The sequence below is a fragment of the Arvicola amphibius genome, chromosome 9 (genome assembly GCF_903992535.2).
Source record: "Arvicola amphibius chromosome 9, mArvAmp1.2, whole genome shotgun sequence".
Classification (NCBI taxonomy): Eukaryota; Metazoa; Chordata; class Mammalia; order Rodentia; family Cricetidae; genus Arvicola; species Arvicola amphibius.
In genome coordinates, this window is record NC_052055.2 from 13,189,313 (window position 1) to 13,213,788 (window position 24,476).

Here is a 24,476-nt window from a genome sequence, read left to right on the forward strand (position 1 = left end):
TTTCAGCAACGTAAAATGTCTTCCTAGAGTAACAATGTCATCTGAAGACGAACTGATTCGTGGATCAAAAGAGTAAAATTTGATGTTTCATCTAAAAACCCATGTAACTGATCCGAGTCCCCATAACCACCTTTCAAGTAAAGAATCATTAAAAATGCCCTTTCTTAAACCTCTCTGTCTTTGAAAGCATTATAGTCTTTCCGTAGTCTGATAGGCAGCAGAAAATAGAATTCTTCTCACTGAGAGTAGAATGATCTCCCTAAAATGCACATTTGATCTTGTGACTGTGTTGGAAATTTCCAAAATCTTAATAAAAAGCCTTGGTGGTCAAGTCTATTTTCTTGGCATTCCAAGAGTCATCACATATTCACTGTGCAGTAGGCAGGTCCTTCCATGGGGCTTAAAAGTGAGCTAGAAATGCAATCACCTGGAGGACAAAAACTACTTCTTACGATACACAACAGATTTTACCCGAAGTTTTTTCTTGACAGAACAAAATACAGCCATGGGACAAGTGCCAAATCAGTTAAGTCATGGCATTCTCTGAGTTAGCTTTTGTTTTCTTATGCATGAGGATCAAAAAATGAAGCAAGCCCACAAAGAATAGAATCTAACAGCTCAAAACAGATAATAAATCCTTGGAAGCCAGGGCACTAATAAGCTTGAACTTCAAAAACTGGAGAAATGAAAGGCTAATTATCTCCAATTACCAACTCCCCTCCTCTTATCTCTTTGATGGAGGATCCGAAAACGGGCAGAGGACATGAAAAAGGAAGCTGAAAGTAAGAAAATGTGGACATTGATGAGACTTAGGTGCCAAAGCACCCGAAGGTACAAACCAAGCTTGCATGGTACACACACAAGACCCCCCACCCAAACCTGGGCTTAAAACCAGTATCTCCCTGATGCATACTAGGTGCACATGAAACATGTCCTGTGTTACTGCCATGAAGGCCAAAAAGGAAGTAGAAATACCCAAGAGGAGTGAAAGTGTCAGAAAGGGAGGGCCAGTGCTTCATGTTTGAGATATCTATGCACACTTGTTCATGTGTGCACACATTTAAGACAATGTATCATTTAAGTCATTTAGCATGTTAATAGGTGCAGTGCTCATTAGTAATAGCAATGAAGATGTTTTGACAAATGATTTCATAATAGAACTTCAATATTAATGTCGAGAAATAATCTGACTTTATTAAGATTGTAGTTCATACAACTGAAAGTACACATCCAAACCATGGTCCTCTCCTACCATTTTAAGTAGATTCGACTAAAATATAAAATGTTAGAAGAGACAGAAAATACTTTTGGCGACATGGTACATGACGTATGTTTGTGAGGTAAACTGATAGCACTGAGTCATTTTCCATGGAAATATTTGGTTCATTTATTCTAAAAATTCTGAAGATATCGCTATTGAAAATATAAGGCCTCCCACAGGAGGGATCTATCCAGTAAGTAGATGGTTAAAACTCATAAAAATTACATCTGAAATGATGAAAAAGTGAAGTAAAAATGAGAACTTTATTGAGTTCTATGACAACCCATACCAGCAGGACCACCAGAGGGAAATGTTTTATGCTAATATACCACAGTGGAGTTTGGGTTGGCCTTTTTATATGGCACAGGATCTATGTCTTCACATGCAGGCAGAGAGTCCCGGCATCTGTCATTTTGACAAAACTATGTTTCGCCATACCAAACAAATACTCTTGTGTAAATAAAAGGGAAACAGAAGACAGCTATTCAAAGCATGCCCTGAATGTTACTGTCATTATCAATTAGCCTATATGGATGACTTAAATGACAGAATTATTCCAAATTAACCAATATACAAAAGGACAAAGAACTGTCTTGTGAAATATAAAGCTGTCCACACTATGTTTAAAATATAACCAAAACCATGTTTAAGTACCTTTGCTGGTAACATGGTTTCACTTACATGTAGACAGGATGGTGAATTATCACACATTCCAGAAACACAACTTGGCCTCAATTTAAAATCATGGCGGTAATATTTTTAATATGCAAGAATTCATACCTGGGGCTAGTCATAAAAGACAGGAAAACCCATGTGTGCTGAAATTGTTTTAATGTGTGAGGCAACCACACACTGCCATTTTTCTAGCACATCAACCATGTGACACCTTGATAGTGTCCTTTCTATTCTATGTCTTATATGTGATGGTATTGTTTCATGGTGTAAATTTAAAAAACTCCATCATTATTATATTGTAGCATTTCCTCTAACATTTCTTCAAGCCCTTACATTTTTCAAATAAATAATCTACATACCTATGAGAGGTATGTATTTGGTTCCCAGGTGATTAGTCAAAATTCTTGTAAATTAATCCTGTGAAGAATCTGACAAAAACCTCATGACCCTTTGTTTACCAAAGTTTGGGTTTAAGCCCTTTGGGGACAATCTAGGATTGGGAAAAAAAAAATAAGACTTTCGGAAGGAATGCTTATTTAGACTTTAAAGCTTCTCAAATAAAAATTTGAAATGTCCGTTTACTCTTTGAAAAACTGCTTCCCTTGCGAAGTTCTGTTTCTCCACTCGGGAAGTCGTCTAAGGGAGAAGCAAAACTTCCAAAGTGTGGCAGCTGCTGAGAAATCCGTCTGTACCAATCCACAACTTTAAGGTGCATCCCGGGGTAGAAAACAGTGAATATATTAATTGTGGCTTCTTTAGGAGTCACGGAGTCTTGCTCCATTCATCAATGACAGCAGTTTGTCTTTTTAATGAACCATTAATACTTACGTGCTCCAAAGTTTCCCAAAAGTTACTCATAAAATATTGACAAAACACAAAGGAGCCACTGCCATAAGTGATATTAATGAGCTCAGTGATCAAGAATAAAAATCAGAAAAGCATAAGCTTTTTGTTTTCAAGAAAACATATTTTAATTATTATTTATAAATATGTAGGGCAAATACATAAAATAAAAAACAAATAAGAGAGAAAATGAGAATGGCTTCTCATGCATGGGCTGTAAGCAGCCCAACAAATTAGATTCTGAAGAGAGTAGAAAATATTCATTATCATAATTATGAAATGAGAAGCATTTCTGGGATTGAGTTATTAATGATTTTTTTCCCAATATGTTGTTCTCCTCTGAGATAACTAGAAATCAAAGAATCTTCATGGGAATTCCATCTCAACCCCATCTAAAACCCTATTTGTGGAACTGCCGTGGTATTGCTACTATTCTAACATTTGTGCAGTATATATAAAGCAACTGTTCCAATGCGTACCATTTGATTGGAGACTTAAACTAGCTATTGTTGGAGATACTAACCCAAATTTAATAGAAACGCAAAGGAAGTGAGTCTGGGTCTCTAAGGCTAGTGGCAGCAGTATCTAGTGGATTTTTAAAGTGCCCTTTCTCTAACCGTGGCTTGCGCTCTGCCGCAGTGCCTTCTGGTCATAGAGACCAGGCAGGCGTTTGGACTGGAAATTCCTTAATGACACTTAGTCACAAAATGATTAAAATTAATGTGGGTGTGGTTTTAAAATCTCAGAGGTTTTTATCCGGCTTGAGCAGCTTGCTAATGCGAAATCGAATTGGGTCCTTTCCTGAGTTCTAGCTCTGTCCTCATGAGTGTAACATGTGAAAAGAAAATCATCAGGTCAAACATCTATTGTATTTTCAGTTTTCAAAAATATGTGCAAAAAGAAGAGTCATTCCTGTTGATAAACAAGGATGGTTTGCTTTTTATCTCCCCAACTGTAAGTAGCAGAAACTTCATCTGAAACTCATAGAGCTTGGATTCGTTCCTCCCCACACAGAGCTGTCCTACTGTCTGTCTGCAAAGAAATCTCAGTAAATAGCTCCAAGGTTGAGCTAAAGAATATTGTAGGGATCAAAGAATTCATGTCTTCCTGTGCAAAGGGAACAGGCCGCAAGCTCACTTGTGTGTCTAAAACAATTACAGCCACTATGAGAGGAAGGCGGCTGGGACAAATAAGTTACAGCTGATTTTACTCTGCAAAATATTTAAGGGGGGGTTCAAATTAATAACCATCCAGGGCCCCCAAACAGCCTAATCTTTGTCAATTGGTGCCAAATTATGCAAGGTGCTGCCAATTCTGGTTGTCTAACAAATCAAGACCAGTGTACATTACTCCTCGGCTGCAGCCTGATTGATTCTGGTCATTATATGGGCTGATCTCATTTTCACACATGGAATCAATATGCGAGCCAGATGTTCATTTACCAAGAAGCACAGCAACGACTCATCGACACGCAACCTTATCCTGGACCCCAGATCCTCACAGACCCATAGACTCCTTGCCCATACAAAGCTTCACACAGCCCAAGATCTATAAAACATCCTGCTAATATTACTGTCAGCTCGATGACTTTTACAGTACTATATAAAGTTGACAGATAATACATGCCAGTCCTAATTGGAGATAGACCTTTTCTTTGGGGACTGAGAGCATTGAACAAGTAAACAGATTGAGAAGTAACATTTATTACAACAAATAAATCATTTTCTTACAATGGCTATAGGTCTGGCCCGAGGGGGAAGCTTCTGCATGGGCTGCAATTCCTAATGACCGGCTTACATCTCTAAACTGCACTGTCATCTCACGAGGGTGTGTGGCGAAGAGGTTATCTATCTAGTTTCACACAAGCTTGCTCTTATCGTACTATTTGTGTGCTTCATTCTCTGAAAGAAGCACTAACAATTTGCTTTCTCGAAATGTACAACAAAACATGCAATTTTCTCTTCCGGCATGTCAACCTGAACATATTTATTGAGTTGAAACAAAATATGCCTGTAAGTGAACATCACAAAGACATCACTGTGTGGTTGAGGAGATGTAAACCTGATTTGCTGAGGACAAGATACAAATGATTTTTCAATTTGATGGCCAAACCAGAAGGTCCACATATGATGAACAAAAGAGATCCTACACAGATCGCGTGGGCCTGCTTCTCAGTGGAAAAACATTATCTTGTAGATTGAAACACGGCGGAATTCTCAAGACTGCCAAGCCTACAGGATTCTGCCATTCAGTTTCGACCTACCTGACATAAACATTCTCCACACTGCCCATAAATACTCAGCTTGACCCTGTGTGACCCTTCATGATACAGATTTCCTACAGGGCTACTTTGAAAACACGTGTGTTCCTAACGTGGTAAGCTCCTGCTTTCTGCCCATTTGTTTCCTTCAGCCATCTTGGCCTCGGTGAATTCTTCTAATTTTATTTAGAGACCCGTTCAGTATGCTTAAGGACAATCCAAAGGATGTCTGTTTTCCATCAGGTAACGGCCATTAAATCTGGGAGCATTTCCTTCTACATCTTGTCGAACAGCATAAGAACAGAAGCTGGAAGGCTTGTCTTGGAGCTTTGCTAGACTTTCTGAATCTAAAGTGTTTTAGAGCTTTTTTTTTTTCACTACTATGGATTCAGACATTCTCCAAATCTTCATATACGTCTCTGGGAGGTATGTATGGACTGTTATATATCTTTCAGTTGAAGCCTAGACACTGACCATTTCTAAATGTTCTGAAATTTGAATTTTTATTTGTGTAGATATGGGTGTCCCCTTTGTCTGAACTCAAGAAAAGTATTAGCTGATCAAATTTTCACTGCCATGCCTTAAAATCCTTCCCAACTATTACTTGCACAAATCAGCATATAAAGGACTAGCAAAAAATATTATAGAGTCCTTTTATCCCTACATTGGTGAATCAACATACAGAGTGTTCTCCCTAAATCTGAACATTTTTTTCCACCTCTTTAAACAGACGCAGAGTTTCTTAGTAGAACAGGACCTGTTCCCAGGAGAAGGCTGATGTCTAGCAGGCAATGATTTCATTTATTTATTTGTTTCTCATTTCTGGAGTAGCTGTGAGGTATTAGGCATAACATTGAGGGCAGAGGATACAGAGATGTAAATACACATCATCAGGAACTTGCTGGCGAGTGAGGGAAAGAATAGCATACTCAATGTGGGACCTAGCAGTAAATCAAACATGGGGCAGGGAAAACAGGGCAGCTCAAGCCAAATGTTACACCTCAGTGACTCAGTTCAGTTTTTGTTACTGTTACTAATTTTCTGCCACCTACAATTGACTGACTAGTTCCTTACAGACTAAATTTCTAAACATTTTAAGGAGACACAAATAAGTCAGCGCAAGTAGAATTCTCAGTAGGGAAATCTGAGAGAAGCCGATGCCTGATGCCTAACAAAATAGTAAGCTATAAAAGTCGAGAAAGGAACCTGGCTATGTGTGAACAACATGGGCTCAAACACGGGGGTTTCTTCACGTCATCTCTGATTCAATTTCCAGTCCTTGCTAGAGGCTTAGGGATTCTCCATCCACCTGAAAGGCCCTCTTGCTTTTTCTGAGATGCCCCAATCCTGCCTGCTCCTGCTTGATCTTGGTCACTGGGGCCCAGAGTTCCAGGAGTCATTCCAACCATCTAACCTCTCCTTCCTTTCCCACTGATACCAGCATATGAATAATTTGCATGAGCCTCCTCCCCCATCTGAAACCATGGCTGGTTGTAGTCTAGGAGTAAAACGAATTATAAATGGCGGTTTATTCAGTCTGGTCCATCAGATTTTTTCCTTTTTGTCTTCGATCCTGTTTTGTCCCCCCCTCAAAAATAAATAAATAAATAAATAAATAAATAAATAAATAAATAAATCCCCCAGCTCCAGCATTCATTCTACTCCCTTCATCTTCCTTCTTACCCCCAGACCATAAATCTCAATTTGGGGCATCGGCTTTTACATCTAAATCAAGAGAGAATCAACGGAACCATCAGCCATTTGGCTTTTCCGCTGGCAAAAAGAGCCATCAATTTTCTAGAGGGGGACAATGGAAGGAACTGAAGAACTGAAGCAGAATTTTCACAGGAAAAAGTCTAGGGGAAGCTGATCCATTGCAAGAAAGTTACAGAGAAGAGTAAAGAAATGATTGAAAGTTCCTGGCTGTCCATAAAGAATGTTACATGCATATGAACTGACTTGCATGGACTCAACGCTTATCACACATTTCCTATGGCCAGGGAAGAACCTTTTCAGAGATCTTAAAACTGCAGTTGCAGACACTGGCTTGATTGATGGCACATGCCGAAGCTCGGGTCACCCCACTATAATTCAAGCATTACTTCAAAAACTACTATTCGGTTCCTCCTGAAGTTATAAATGTTAAGATTGCTAATAACTCAACTCAGTACTCTGAGTGATAGTCTCCTAAGACCCCCACCCACCCCACAAAAGAAAAGAAACAGAAAAACATCGCTAAACTCCTCACAACAAAACTGCTCCCCGACTGTCAATTTTTCTTACTAAAAGAGATTTTCATGAAGAATGAAAGTGTTTTGCGTGGAGGCAGACATCAGCGCTGACCTCGGCTTTGCCCAATGCATTTCCCATCTTGAAAATAAGCCCCCTCTTTTCAGCTTCTTTTACGCAGCTCCACCAAGTCAATTTGGAATTTAACGCAGATGTCACGTTACTTTACTTGTCAATATTAGATAATTCCCCTTGCCAGAGTAGAGCATTTTAAAAGAGCTATCTATCCTTTATCTCCGCTCTGAATGTCAAGGTTATCAGAATTAGTTCCAGATGCAGACCAAGCCCCCTGCAATTGAGGAGGTAAATATAAAGAGTTTTCCTGGTGTAGTTAAGCAATATTCTATCACTAATTTATGCACCTGCCTCATGGAATAGTTATTCGCTTTTCACTCCTTTGCTTTATGTATTTTTCTCTTTATTGTCTTCTTTCATCAAATTGTTTGCCCTCTCTTTTAGGTTTTTTTTTTTTCTTCAGAGAAGACACGTCAAGAGTCTCCCTTCTGCCAAGTCTGGACTTACTGTCTTTCTAGCAGAAGAACGAACATGGAGGTTCCAGGAAAAACAAGGACTTTGTCTCCTTTAATGTGAATTATGTTTAAAATAAAATTCAGCAGATGCCTACAAATTTTCTACTTTACTCAAATGTTCTGTGTCATTTGGGTTAAAATAAATATGTTGTTTCTTGGAAATGTACTTCTCAAGAGACAACCTAAAACATGGAATTTATGAATGTTAGTGCCTTTTATTTTTCCTTTTGTTTATTTCTCTTTCTTTTCTAGTCTGTTTTGGATCATATGGATGTGGTCCACTAGGTGTGGACCTATTCCCCTTTCCCTCTTTTCCTAGCATTGCGCCTCATTCATTGCTCCCAAACTTCAATTATTTCCCACTTCCTCTCCTCTGGTCTTGAATCACACACTGACATTGACGTGGAGTTAAGAGTCACAAAACGTTATCAGGTTTGAAAGTGTGACTTTTGATTCCAGTAACCCAAAATCCCCACACAGAGATGAGAAATGACAAAGGCCCACTGGGACCTGACAGCCATCTGACATATCTGGGTTTCCCCAGAGGATAGCTGACCTTTGGGGTCACATGATGAAAGTCACAGAGGCAAAGCAGTAAGGGAGCTCTTTCAGGCTCCCAAAGATGCCTCGCTATGCTCAATTCAACTACAAGAAATGTGGTTTCCAGAGAAAATTTGAAACCACACCATCAACTAAATCCTAAGTTAATGCAAAGAGATGAACCTAACAAACTCTCAAAACATGTTCCATAGAGCACAAACACATCCTTGAATATGAAAATCTTATCTCTCTTACAAAGCATGATCACACAGTGAGTGCTAAATCTCAGCATGTTAAACCATTTTAACAAAGTTGGCATAAGGCTAAACACAGTTCTGTCATGGCTGTCCCCCAAAATAATGAAAAGTCACCTTCATTCTCAAATTTTGGCAACATTTGTGGCTCGCACCCAGAGTGTGTGAGAATTTCCATTTAAAATATTCTATTTTCAGAGTTTTCTTTTCAGTTATAAAAATTCCCTCCAAACTAAAACTTGGCAAACTAGATCTCAGCATGAGGAAAATTTTAAATCCTAAATTTAAAAACACTGTGTTCGGGATTTTTTTTTTTTTAAGTAATAAGAAAACCAAAAAGGAGAGAGTTTCTTTTTTTGAGGTTTTAGTTGCCTTTTTTGTTTAAAAAGGAAAAAAAAAAGAAAGAAAAAGAAAAGGAAAGAAAAGACACTGCATTCCTCAGGAGGTAGTTTTCAAATTGAAAATCTGAAGTTCATGAATTTCTATTTTTTGGCCCTGTTTTCTTTATGTATGGTATAAATTAACATAATCGAAACAAAGTCCTATCATGAAGGGGAAAGCAATAATTGTCCACATAAGCCCATGTCTAAAAATAACTCAGTCTGCCCTCTATCATAGACACAAAATTTTAAAAAGTTATGTATCACTTGTTTCTGAGCTAAAAGGCTAGCTTTCTGAACAAAAGTTTCATGAAGCAGTCTACGTTTTGCTTCCTTTGTGTCAGAGAGTACGATATTTTCTTATTCTAGCAAAACTCCTGCACATGTGAGTATTTCATTTATTTGGTAATATCTATCATTGCCTTGATTTCACTCAAAACTGAGCTCCCTTATATATGTCTTAATGCCTAATAAAAGAGGTTTCCTACTGCAATAAACGTCTCCATCTACATAAGAACTTAACCTTCTTAACCCCTCAAGTATGTAACTATTTTTTTCAAAGACTTGTTGAATGGAATAGGAAACCCACATGTAAACCTGCACTCACAAACAAAATTTAAGCATCATCTTTCTCTAAGACGCCCTACCATCTAGAAGTAGATGAAGACACATAAAATATAAGCACTCGCATTTATAGTGTCTTATAAACACTCACTACAAAATAGCTTTTGAAAGCATATATGTAGTTGGCCTTATTCTATTTTGCCTAAGTCTGGGAATTTTTGTAATGTAAGTAAGTGTGCAAATTACAACAGAAGAGAAATTGAATTCAACTTTTGCAAAACATCATGAATTAGATAGACCTCCTTGTGTAAACTTATTTGTTAAAAATTAATTACTAGTACCAACCTAGTACCAAATGTTAGCAATTTCCCTGAATCATACTAAAAAGTGACTGGTCTTCCTTCATGAATCATCTTTCACAAGGACATATATTTTGGACTAAGTTCTTCTTTTTTTTTTGACTCTATATTGCTATTTATTTATCTGGAAGTGTGTAGTAATACTATGTAGCCAAAAACATAGAGCCATTTGACAAGTAAATCTGCTAATATGTGCAAAACAAGTAGAACAGTGTACGGTAATTGTATATTCTATATATATTTATATCTGTATTTTTCAGTATGCAATTCTTTCCCCAAAAGTTTATCCCCCTCGCACCTTCTCTTAGCATGTCTGGTATGCAATACACAAATATAAATCTTAAGCATAGTGTTCCTTAATTTTAGGGCAGCTGCTTCTGCAGTCTTTAGTCCTGTATTCTCAATTGGTCTGAAACCAGGTCTGACGAGAGGAATCCCCTTCTCTCTCTTCTCCAAATGTGCCTTTCCTTCTCTACAGAGATAGACTTTCTGCCTGAGATACTTCATGGTCTGAGTTTGGAATCATAAACCATTAAGCCAGGCTGTCCATTTTTTCATATCTATATCTTCAAATGGGAGTTTTGTTTGTCTGTGGGACTCTTGTTGTGTTTAATACATAAAACACACACCACTGGAAATTCTCAAATCATTGCTCATACCCAGCACCACGGTGGGCTTGTCTTCAGCCACCTACTGACCAGGATAGCTAAGTCTAGCTATAGCTATCCAAGGCTAAAAGTATCATAAAACTGCATGAGCAAATCCTCAGTGATCTTGTGTGAGAGTTGAAATCTTAATGAGCTGTCAACTGCCACTCATCTCCTGCTCATCCTGGAAACTGGCAGGAATGAAGTCCTGTGAAGAATTAAACTGAGTAGGCAAATCAGCCCAAGAACTTCAAAAGAAACAGATGAGGTGGCCTGGGAGATAGATCACTTAGTAAAGTGCGACACAAGCATACAGCTTTGTTTTTATCCCATCACCCACAGAAAAAGTCGAAGACAGTCATCTTAGTACTGAGGAGGTGGCGACATGGATGCCCTGGGTTTCTTCTGTGATCAGCCAGTAGGACAGAAGCAGAGAGATTCAGGACCAATGAGGGATCACTTCTTAAATAATATGAAGATAGAAGACATTTGCCCACGTATATGCATACACACACATGCATGCACAAACACAAACACATGAACAAAAAAATACCTGAATAGTATCAAAGTAAATCAAGAGCAAAAATATTATGGGATGGGGGTAAGATAGGGCTCAGTGATTGAGAGAGCTTGATGCTTTTCCAGAGGACCAGGGTTTGGTTCCCAGGACTTGTACGAGTGACTCCTACTGACTTGTCTGTAACTTGGAACTTCAGTTCCAGGAAATCTGACACCCACTGGCCTTAGGCAGTACCTGAATTCATGTACACATATGCACTCATTCTTATGTACACACATGAATAAATTTGAAAAATATTATTTGGTTTGGAAATGAACCATTAAAACATAGTAAAAGCCTGACATTATTGCTTTGAAAATGTTTCTTAAAAATATAAAATCAGAATGAGATTATTAATAAATTAGAATAATTTAAATTTCCTTTTTGTTAAATAAAATTTATGTTGCAACTCCTCTATTCTCTTATTCTCCAATTTACTCCTAAGTTATAACATTTTTTCTAATTCTCTTAAATTATTAATGGACAGCTAACTTTTCTATGCAAATTTTTTCTAAAACAATTGATGTTTACTACGCATATGCCATTTCTCATTAACGGAAGCTAATTTATTATCTTATTATTCCTATTAAGAGCAGTTAATTTATTTCACAATGAATTTCTCAGTGACACAATTCCAAATGTGTACCTTCCAAATTAAAGGAAGCAAAACAAAAAACGGATAAAGAACAAAAAATAGCTCAATTGCTACAAATACTTTCTAGAATGAACTAGAAGGAACTGAGGTTCCAAGCTGTCATTGCCATGCTCAAGGCAATGGCCTCTAATGTCACAGGATCTCTATAACACACTACCTGTCACTTCCAATGTAGGAGAAACAGAATATGTGTGATGGTTGTTTTTCTATGTTCTTCCTGTATGACAAAAACGATTACAACTTAAGACCAGCGGGGCGCCCCTAGAGATGATCATGTACGAACTTGAGAAAATTAAGGCGGTGCACATGGAAGATTTTCCAGAAACACCAGGGAATACAGAGAGTTTCCCAGGATCGTGGTAAGCTGGAGAAAGTCAAAGTTGTAAGACAAACATATATATACTCGCTTTCCTAGCTTACTCCACTAAAATGTTGCTAGGGTCACACGGAGGCAAAGGAGATCTGATACTTCTCCAGAACTAAATTCTTCCTTGGGAGTCATTAACCAAATGTATTCAGAAATTGAATATAAATGCATTAACAAGCACAATCAAAAGAGTTAAATTTCCCTTCTCATTTAATGGGGGGATGCTGTAAGAATGTGTGGTTACCCAAACTTACATACTTTTGTCATGAAGTATAGTATATGTAATGCCATCTATCTCCTTTTATGTGGAGTTAAATAAAATTAATGAGACACATAACATTTATATAATAGAACATTTATATAAAGTACATATTTTAAGGTAACTGTCCTAAATTAGGCTAGAGTGACATCACTGATAATACATTTCTTAAGTAGATCATTATTTTATACTGATAACATATTTTCTAAATGTTGTGATTATAATAAATCATAAACTGAATACTTTATTATTTTCTTCAATAGTTTGAAGAGCAAATAACTCTCGAAAGCTATGTGTGATGAGAAAGGATTGTTCATTCAACTGAACAAATAAGGCATTTCTGTTCTGCACTTGCTACAGAAAAGAATACTAAAATTCAGAGTAACTGCCTCATTGGTGATTGTGATTGACATATAATGAATTAATAACGTACTAAAAGAAAATGCATTGGCTACTACCCACAATGCCTTGCTTTATGTCATAAAACACTGACTGCTAGTTTCAGCTGGATAGATATTAAAGTTTTGCTATAGGTATCCATTTATGATTTATGAATGAAATGCATGCTCCCAAAAAAGCGCAGTTTAGGTCAAGATCACTCCATAATTTCACTCTGGTTTCTCTTCTTTTTCTAACAAATTTTCATTCCACCCTATGATATTCTACAAGAAAAAATAAACTTGGCAATCATCCTTCAAACATATGGATCATTAAACCTGATCAAAATAGACAGAAGCACACTTTTAAAACCTTGCATATGCTGCTGTTATTTAAATGCATAGAGACCTTTTACAAGGTATTAACAAGAATATATATGCAATGGGGTCAAAAGAAAGAGTATTTTTTTATTAACGATGTGTTACCAAGATGTGGAAAGTTACATTTTGATGAAAATTATCATGGAAGGAATTTTAACATATCTTACTGACCAATAAGGATGAGGTGCACCTATATAATCTAAGACAGAAAATAGAGACAAGAGAAGACCAAAGATTGACTAAGCTACATGGGAAGTATGAAGGCACCTGCATGATAGTCATCTATTAATAAATAAATAATGATTGTAAAATGAATAAAATTTTGCATAAGTGTTAAAACTGAGTTTCTTTTGATCAGAAGAGTAAATAACTCTAAGATGTTCCTTGTTGATTGACATATATTCTTAGTTTTTTTTTGTTTAATATATTTTACCTCTTGTTATCTTTTTTTCTGGGAAAGTTAATTTACAAAACCTGGATTCTAATATTGCACAAGACAAGTGAGAAGAAATAGATATTTTAATAAAAATCAAAGTTGAAACCTTTAAAAACACTTAGACTAGTTGCCACAAGATTAACATTTATTTGGAAATAGATGATGTGAATCAAAATTGGGAAATGTGAAGACTGTAATATAACTTTTTAAGCATCAATTTAGTTTTACTAAACTATTAAAATCTGAAATCAAAATCCAGAAAATATATTAACAAAATGTCCCTGGAAAAAGAAAAAATAAACAAACAAACAATAAAACAGAAGGTAAATTTCTGATTAGGACTCTTGCCTCAGCAACAAGGCTCTCACTTCCAGGGTGTAATGTTTACAAAAATCTGTATGCTTCCCTGACAAAAGAATCAATGCCCCACGCATTAATTTTCTAACTTCTGTATACTTTTGAGACTCCCCTTATTAATGTCTTTAACTGTAAGGTTTTTTTTTTTTTTGAGACAAATTTCACTTTGTAGCCCTGACTGTCTTGCAACTCCGTCTCTATAGATCAGGCTATTCTTGAACTCACAGAGATCTGCTTGCCTCTTCCTCCATAGTGCTGGGATCTTTCTTAGAAGAGGGTTATTTTATTTCACAGAAGATATTTGGCAATGTCTGGAAACTGTTTTATCTTACCAGAAGCATAGCATACTACTTGTCTCCAGTGGGAAAAGGACAAGAGTTGCATCCTACACAACACAGACAGCACCATAACAAAGGGTTAATCTTAACCAATCTGGTCATTGTTCTGGTCATTGGTTCTTGCTATAATCCAAAAATCTCATCCTGCTGAAACAGGTAAAACAGGATGCAGACATTCAACCCCTCATTGCTAAATGTCTATTTAAAAAACAAAAAATAGTAACTGTGGGGTTGTTAACATTGCTTGTATACTATGATCCTTTGTATCATTTGATTCCATATATATATATATATATATATATATATATATATATATATATATAATTTGTGGGTAATGTATTGATAATTTGCCTCATTTTATTTCATTTGAGTGTTTGGTGTCTATTCATTTTTGTGCATGTGTGAGCATTTGAGGTGGGGACTTGTTGTTCCAGGGCATTCCTCTAAGCTAGCTGACCTCACAAGCTCCCTATGATCCTCCTGTCTCAGCAACACACCTTGCAATAGAGCAATGAACTACAGACTACCACTAGTACACCATTTACCTGTGTTCTGATGATTTAAAATCATGTTCTCAGACTTATTATGTAAGCACTTTACCAATTAAGCCTTCTCCATGGTATGGCAGTTTATAAAGATTAAACCATTGAGCAAGGTTATTTGAGACTGAAACACAGTCTTAATCCCTAGCCAGCATCTATTTACCTAGGATAAAGGATACAATCCTTTATCACTAAACTGAAAATTAACAGAACTCAATATTAAAATTGTGAAAGGTAGAAAAAGTATCATAATTCACTTTCTTTTTCTGAAGACAGCAAATGGCCTATGCAAATCCTTTTGCCTGGTTCTTGATAAATACATTGCTAATGAAAAAGGGAACTGGAACTAAATTGTGCATTAAAATATGATTTTATCCACATTTGGAAATATTGCCTTAATCTTTCGTGGCTATAGTAGTTGTTGCTTTGATATTGTCAACAAATTATTTTTTTTTTTTAAAAAAAAAAAAGTCTATCTTCTTAGGAACTGAAGTGGAAGAAGTGGCTTCTGCTCCTTTTTAAAAGATTTTATGTTTTTATCTTTATTTCTTTCTTTCTTTCTTTCTTTCTTTCTTTCTTTATTTATTTATTGGTGTGGGTATTTTGTCTTAAGGTTTGTGTGTGTGCCATGTGCTTGCTTGGTGCCCATGGATCGGGAGAGGGACTTGGATACCCTGGAGCTGGTGTTTGTGTACTATTAGGAGCAGCCATATGAGAGCTGGGGGTCCAACAAGGATTCTCTGGAAGAGAAGCAAGTGTTTTAGTCAACGAGCCATCTCTCCAACACTCCAGTCTCTACTCTTTGAAGTATCTCCATTTAGGTAAAGAATACTTGCTATTCACTTTCTCAAGCCATGCAAAAGCATCATTTTGATATGCTCTGCAATGGTTTTGCATACATACACACCTTCCTGGGAGGATTTATCAAGGCACAACTTTTAGGCCCCTTTGTAGAAAGCAGTTCAAGCCAACCAGTCTGAAGAATTCTATCTTGTGCAATTTTAAAGCTTTATTTAAAAAGAGCAAGAGAACGTAAAGAAGCTAAGGGATGTCATCCAGGTTCTGAGGAGCTAATTAGTGAGACCATGTTAAATCAATACAAATAAGTGTGAAAAGATGCTTCTGGCTTCAATGTGCAGAGGAGAAAAGGCCAGGCATATGGCATAAAGGAGTGTATGATAGAAACTTGATAGCGATGTTACCAAAGACAGTGATAATCTTAAAGATTTGTTATGTTGTCACATGACAAGAGTCATCCTGAAGCCAAAGGAAGTCAGCTGATACCATAGATGATACGAGACACATAGAAAACAGTATAAATTTGCTGTCCTATAATGAGATGATCGAAGAGAATAAATTTAGCAAGATGCGAAAAGGGGTATAAAGGTGGTTCATGAAAAATTAAAGAATGAGTTATTTTCTTTATTTTCATAATGAAAATTATGTTGATCCATGTATAATTCTGTAATTTGTACTGATTATTTTCTTATTAAAGAAATTAATTTGCAGCCTAGTGATTTGTCACAATTGCGACTTTTTTCCCCAAAAATAGCATCCCAAAATTTAAAACTAATAATGCTAAATTTTTGTTTGTTTTTGTTTTGTTGTGTTTTTTGAGACAGGGTTTCTCTGTAATTTTGGAGCCTGTCTTGGAACTCGCTCTAAAGACCAGGCTGGCCTTGAACTCACAGAGATCCGCTTGTCTCTGCCTCCCAAGTGCTGGCAATAAAGGTGTGTGCCACCACTACCCAGCTAATATACCTAGCTTTAACATATATACATTTTAAAAATTCCTCATACATGGATAGAACATGTAAACAGTTATTGGTGATGGGTATCACCGGCTTTCTGTAAACCACTAAGGGGACCTATCTTACATGATTATATGCATCATGCCCTATGTATTTTCCTAAATATTATCAAACAGTCCAACACATGCATTTAGCATAGGCTGAAAAAAGAAACTGTGATCAAAAGATGATTAAAATTTTTTGAGGTATTATTTTATATTTTAGAATTCTCCTTTCCTTGCTACTTTGCTGCTGTTCATTTTTCATGTTCTTGTTTCTAACTGTAATAGATTTTTCAGAAGCAGTCAGCTTGACAGACAAAAAAAAACCAAAACCAAATGTGTCACAAAAAATAAATGAAATTTCAGTCATAAAGGCACATATTGTGCAACACAGAGTGAAAACACATCCTTCAAATGAATACGACTTCTTAACAATGTTATAGAGAGGACTCACTCTCATAAGTCCTCATTACAGAAATCCTTTGAACTTAAATTTTTAATTAACTTTGAAATCCACAATGTAAATTTGAAATATGTTGCCTTTAGAAATCATATTCTAGTTAAGGGGACTGAAATAACCCAAAATCTAATAAAAAAAAGAATCTCTTTCAAGATAATTTCTTTAGTGGTTTGACGTCCATTTCAATAGATGATCATTAGTTAAGGAAAATAAATAAATAAGGAAAGAAAGAAAGAGAAGAAAGAGACTGAATTGCAATTTGAAATGCGGGTATTTTGTTCATCCCAGGGCATTTAATGCTCAATAAATGATAGGCCAACAAAAACTACCAAATTGTTTGATCATAAAATTTGGCAAGCATGTTTTCTTGTAATTTTAAGTGTAAAATGTTTGTTCAGTATTGTGTAGACAACATTTATAATAACTTAAATGTAATTAAAATATAAGTGGAATGAGATATCAGCTAAATTCTTTATGCATTAAAAACACTCATAACCTAAAGCTTAACATTCCATTGCTACAGTAAGGAAGACTGTTTTTCTCGAACCTCAAAGCCTTAGGAAAATGTGTTGCTGTCATTTTACCTTAAGATGGTTCATTTCATAATTTGTTATTAATGGCCTAAATACCTAATATATATTCCATAAATGGACAGCTCAAGGCAAATCAATGATACTTCAGAAAATAGAATCAATTATTGTAGAAATCATGATATTTCAAAAACTTAAACATTTATAATGAACAAAATAATGAAGACTATAGCTTTGGAAATATCTCTGTTGAAAAACTCATAACTTTATTTTGACAGTAATTCACAGGATTTCATGTTTGCTTTTGATTTTACCTAAAACATTTAATATAGCAAAGAAAAAAATACACATCGATACTACAGGCATTGATTCATATATACACCACCTCACAGCCAACGCAATCACGCATGGCCTATTAAATCATCAACAGAAGTGGTGGAAATACTTTAAAAGGGCTGCATTAATATATGTCCTGATTGTCACTGGCAGTGTTAATTATATAAGGGAAGGTTTATAATCTTGTCAGCAGTTTCCATAGGTCTAAATTCCAGGAATAACATGTATATACACACGGAGAGACACACAGACAGACACACACACACACACACACACACACATACACAAACATGTTTTCTGTGCGTGTTCTAGAAAACTCAAAGAAATAAAGGAGATAACAAAACTAAATTCCTCGTAGAGCACACAGAAGCCCGGATGTTATCCTAGCTCATCCATCTTTCAGCCCTTCTTCCTGAAACTGACCTTAAATTCTTAGCGAAGACATGCTCAGGAACTAACAAGTGATAATCTGGAGATATCAAGAGTATTTTTATTCATTGCTGTGATTAAAGAAAAGGGATTTTACCTCCTTACATATTTCTGGCAGGCAATCAGACATATGCCCTTTGGATTTATTGTGGAGTCTCTGAAACTACAAAATAATGCTAAATGTAAAACTCATGCTTGGCAAATAGGGAATAAACATTAAAATTCACCATAACATTAAAATATAAACACTAAAAACGTATTGTAAAATTAAGTGCACATAAATAGTTTTCAATTGATGATGGATTTTGTTAATTAATACTTATATGACCAAGTTCCAAGACTTGGTCATGATGCAAACTAAAGAAGGATTTTCTTGTTTCCTTTTCCAGAGTGGAGCTTATTTAACCGTGCCACAGGATTACTTAATGACCTCAGGAATGTACCTGTGTATATCTCAAAAATAAAGTTCCTGATTTTGTGAGGTTATATTTTTTTTTTGTCCAAGAAAATACAATTCAGCAAATGGAGTAATGGGTCAATGGTTAAGAACACCTCCTGATATTCTAGAGGGCCTGAGTTGGTTCAGGACATCCATGTCAGGCTGGTCACAATTGGCTATCATTTCAGTCTAAGGGACTCCAACAATATCTTTGGACACATACATACACACATACAATATACATTTAGACAAATACACGTGTATTTATAGATAAACAAAAGCATTTATTATAAGGACTTGATAATTCAAAGCTTAAATTTCCATTACTAAACAGGAGTGCTTTTTTTTTTCAAATCTGAAAACCTTAAGAAATCATGTTCCTTTTTACACACCGACCCCAAATCCCTTTTTACTATCTACCTGACTGCTTATTAATGAGCAAAGTAAATTTTAATAAAGGTATTCCATATGTGTTCAAGCATGAAATTTAACTTTTGGAATTCTTTGCTTTTATAATTTTGGAGATCCCACAATAAATCACAAGAAAACAAGTCCTGCCGGAAATATATAAAGACGTGGTGTCCCTTTGCTCTGGCCACAGGAATGAATCCTGAACAACACAAACCTAAGCAAACACATTTACCTTCAGTGTTTCCGCGTCTCTCTTCTTATCTGATTGTTTGGTTCCAAGCAGTGACCTGTGTGCTAGGATCTGCTTTGGTGCACCCTGAGCAAACAAGCTACATCCACAGGCGACAGGAAAGGTGAAAAGTGCAGTTACCTTTGCTGGTCTCTCTTACTTCTCTATTGTTTCTTGTGCGAGAGACAACAGAAACCGAATTCTGCTGACCTCTGGTATTGATTGGCTTTGTGCAAGAACAAATTCAACATGAATGAAAAAAACAGGACAAAATTTTCAGACGTGAACCTTGGGGTGTCTGTGTGTACTCACACACCACAATTAAGTGTGAAGAACAAAACAGAGTTTTCAAAATCTCTTTGTATCAGTATTAACAATGACTTCATCTCTTACTATAAGTTCATAATGATTGTATGTGTACACAATATTAATAAACTGTATAACATCTCAAATTCACTTTTGTATGACTTTCAAGATAACCATATTAATTCTAAGAATCCCAGCTTTGTAAAAGGGTAGACTGACTTCAAAATTTAAATGTGATATATAACAATTCTTTTAGAATCTAAACTACAGAATTATTTTGATAGGACTATAAACTTAGCTTGATGTAACTAAGGTAAATCTTTGAATTATTACAGTCGCTTTAATAATATTGACTTGAAAACACTACAGATTTATTAATGTTAAGTATATTCCTAGGTAGTATTTTCTTTTGTTTTACAAAGTTTTATTTATAGCCTCATAAAGTAATATCTTGTAAGTATGCATTACAAATATTTTTCTTAGTATCTAGAATTACAGAACTGAAAAATTATATGCTTATCCAAATGTTCCTATATCGAATATTTTATATTTTGACAGTTTACACACACTTATATAGTTAATAGACAAGGCTTAGGTAGCTGGTAAATTTCTAAGGAAAATAAAGCATTGAGGAAAAATGGATCTTCAATCTATCAAAATTATGGTATGGATGCATTTTGAAGTCACCATGATGTATTACATTAAATATTTTACATACTAGGAAAAAAATCAGTGAGTGGTTATCAGATACAGAGTGATGGCATTTATGAGCTTTGCATGTTATAAATAAAATATGGATAGCAAAAATAGTTTAAATGCCTAGCTTTGAGATTTCCCCAGGGGGATTAAAACTTTGTATACGCCAAAGGCCCAACTGTTTAAACACATCATAGGATGTGTGCTGTTTTCTGAACAAGGGGAATTTCTTGAAAGGAAGTATTTTTCAAAGTTTGTGCTCTGATGATTTATAATACAAAGTAACGTGAAGAAAGATAAAAACTTAAGTGTGTATGAGCTGCGTAAAGATTGAGGACATTCTGCCTTGTTTGACTTGTTTTTAATAACAGCAAATGGTGAGCGTCAAACAGTAATGTGTTAAATTTTGTCAACTGACCAGACTCTATCAGATGAGAGAAAGTGGGACTAGTGACAGAACTCAGTGGCAGAGGTCTTCTCTAGACTGAGCAAGATCCTGGCTTTGATACCCAGTACCGAAGAAGGGGAGAGAGGAGGAAGAGAAACAGAAAGAGGAATTGAGAGGGAGGAATAGAAAAAGGAGGAGTGAGTGAGGTGAGAAGGTGAGGAGAGGAGATAAATCTGTATACTTTGTAATTCATTAATACAAAATTATATACACTCTTTAAAAAGTCATTACTAATATCCAAAAGTCCATAAAGTTTTTTATTATTATTTTATGTAATAAATCAGTTAAAAAGAAGTTTGATTTATTCAAATAAGTACCCATGCTTTGAATTTCCTTTCCAATGCCCTCCATTCTGGATGATATCTAGGTCTTTACAATTATGTGATGATTTAAGATTGTTCTTTTGATTATGAAGTAGTCAAGTTAACTGGTTTTCAGGAACATGAATTCCTCTGCAATCAGACAAATCTCTTATGATAACCTTATTGACTTTACCTTATTGAGAGAGACTTCATACTCAGTAAAGGCAAAGCAAAGACTGTACTCAGAGCATCCAACCATAGCCCCAAACACACTGCTAATTACAAGCTCTCCTCTTAACAGAAATAGATGAGAAGCACAAGGATCAGTGAGAGGCAGCAAGTGTAAAGGGCTGAAGGGGCTTTGATAAAGTCATGAAGGAGGCATCAAAGATGCCAGTGTTGACTTACCCTCCTGTTTGGTGTTCCGGAGATTGCCACAGCCTAGAAAGATGCACCATGGTAAGATTTGGGACATGTGACAGCTCTGCTTTTCTTCTCTAACGTGGTTACTATGAACGCACACACGTGAATTCTTATATTCTGTAAATCTATTCTCTTAACACTCATGCAAACTCCTTGGCGAGTTGTCCTTAACACTAGGCAAATGGGTTAGGAAAGCCACTGAAGAACCTCTTCTGATCTAGTCTAGGCATTTAAATGATTCTCTGAAGTCCACAATGTTAATATGTAGTAAATCAAGCTAAATTGGCATGATTGTTATTAATATCTGCTGATATAGACATGGCTCCAGTTAAGTTTTGGTGGTGTACATGGGAATTTCATTTCTCACTCAAGAATTAACTATCAAGATAATTTTTCAATTAAGATTGTAAAGAATTGTTGGCCAACTGGAAGGTATAGGCTAATGCCAACCTCACTCTCTCTCTCTCTCTCTCTCTCTCTCTCTCTATATATATATATATATATATATATATATATACATGTATATATATGTATATATACATATATATATATACCTTCACATTCCAACAATAGAGGCATAAAATGTGATGCCATTTTTGTTAGTGTCAAGATATTTACTCAATAAAACTATGTGATACAAAAGTAATACAAAATGTTGTTATTATGCTACATAAAAATAACAGTAAACAAATACAATCAAATTATCACCTAAAAGATATATTAATATTGGTATGCAAAATGTTACATGATTAAGATCAGTGATCAAAGATGTAAGCAACACTATGAGAGGTTATACACTCGTTTCAGAATTTAGATTTTTCTTTCTTCTCTTTTTAGAAAGATTACTCTAGTTGACTAAAGAGTCATAAATTCAACCGGTCCTACTGAATAGACAGGATTACTGTCAGTGTATAAAGAAACAAAAGATTAAGACTTCTCTTACAAACCTCTGACACATTTTTATCTAAACAACAAATCATCTAGGTATACCAAGAGTTGTTTATTATGGACAGTCGTCTGCTTGGTGTTTTAGCAGACTCTGGATTTCGTAAAAAGTCAATTAGGTTTGCTTACTAGACATATGCCGACCGCGCTGTGTACTTGTTCAAAAAGAGATCTTATGAGAAGAGGTTTTATTAACTTAATGGCTCACAATTTTAATTTGAAAGGGATTTTAAGGGACTCCTCAACAGAGACACAGAAAGGAACTGTGCACATTGTTACGAAGCCAGGAAAACAGAATGCATGTTCTACCACACAGTGACCTTCACAAGCACTGACTGCCTTCAGCAATTGTTAAAAAGATAACCCGCGTGGTGGCGCATGCCTTTAATCCCAGCACTCGGGAGGCAGAGGCAGGCGGATCTCTGTGAGTTCGAGGCCAGCCTGGTCTACAAGAGCTAGTTCCAGGACAGGCTCTAAAAAAGCTGCAGAGAAACCCTGTCTCGAAAAACCAAAAAAAGAAAAAAAAAAAAAAAAAAAAGATAACCCGCCCTAAAGAGTGGCAACTGTGGAGAAGGAATTCAGAAAAGCAATCTGAATATCTACTCTGGGTTAATAGTTATAATGGTGCTCCATCTTGAACTCATTACAAAGTAGTACTTAAAAAATTGCTGCTTTCTTTTTACATTTTTATTAAAGTTATTTTATGTATGTGTGTGTATGCACGTGTGTATTTTGAGAAAGGGCCAGAAGGGGTCATTGCATCTCTTGAATTTGGGCTTAAGTATAGTTAGGAGTTACCCTAACTGCTTGGAACCTCTGCAGCAAGGACTCTTAACTGTGAGCCTCCTTTCAACTCTCAATATTCCTTTTATTTCACAGTTTAGTAATATGAGAGCGAATTTGGAATGAAAAATTTAACGAAAGATTTATATATCATCATTATCAGGGTAGGGTGGTACAGGTGTCATTGTATGGCTGTAGAAGTCTGAGGACAGCACTGAGGGCTTGATGGGCTCTCTCCTTTAGTCATGGGCTCAGAGAAACCAAACTCAGGTGATCTACCTTGGCACCAGCACCCATGCCTACAGAGCCTTCTCCTAAGCACAGAAATGAAATTCCTGTATGCCAAACCATGATAAAAGAGCAACAATTGCTCTTTTTATATTGTGTCCATGGTTAGGTCCAAAAAGGTGAAGTAAAACACTCATTATAGAGATTCCAACAATGATAATTATCAATTTTCTATTGACCCAGATTAAAATCTTTTCTTAAACAAAAAATGACCGTGATTTCAAAAGGTTCCATGGCTGTTAATTCCTAAAAATATATAAAGGAGAGGCTACAGGACTTGACCAGCATAGTCATTTACCATATTTGTGTTTTATAAACAATTAATAACCTGTGGACGTCACACACTAATCAACCACTGTAAAAATCACTAGTTGCCACATGCTCTACAGATTATTCTTTAGTCTACTAACATTTACTATTTGGCAATTTTTACTGAGTTTATATGCTATCTTAGGTCAACTTTCGATGAGACATAATTTTTTTCTACTTTTAAGGTAAAGAATAAAATTAAGAAAAAATTTCTTTTTACTGCACTATGAGGAGCAAATAAGGTGCGAACAGGTTGTTTGATGTTGTTGTTGTTGTTGTTACTGTTTTTGTTATTCCTCATAACATGGACCTATGTCTTCATTGAGTCATGTGACACATTCAGACCTCCATATAATATATACCTGCAGAGTCGCTGCCTTCATGAAACTTAGTCTCCTTTAAGTAATTACTCTGCTAAGATGTCACTGAAACAGAGACTATATGACAGTAAAGGGGAGATTTCAGATGAGAACAGAG

The 24,476-nt window shown here is 35.9% G+C and overlaps 1 protein-coding gene across 4 annotated transcripts in view; it reads right to left on the bottom strand.

The window, feature by feature from the left end:
• The window catches only part of Trps1 (transcriptional repressor GATA binding 1), a 208,219-nt gene that overhangs the window by 79,042 nt on the left and 104,701 nt on the right, over nt 1–24,476 (bottom strand). Inside the window, exon 6 of one of the 4 annotated variants that reach the window (XM_042055701.1) lies at nt 21,660–21,692. The exons of the other annotated variants lie outside the window; for them this stretch is intronic. Coding sequence (XP_041911635.1) covers nt 21,660–21,692 — 33 coding nt within the window. The remainder of the gene's footprint in view (nt 1–21,659; nt 21,693–24,476) is intronic. 4 annotated transcript variants of the gene reach the window in all.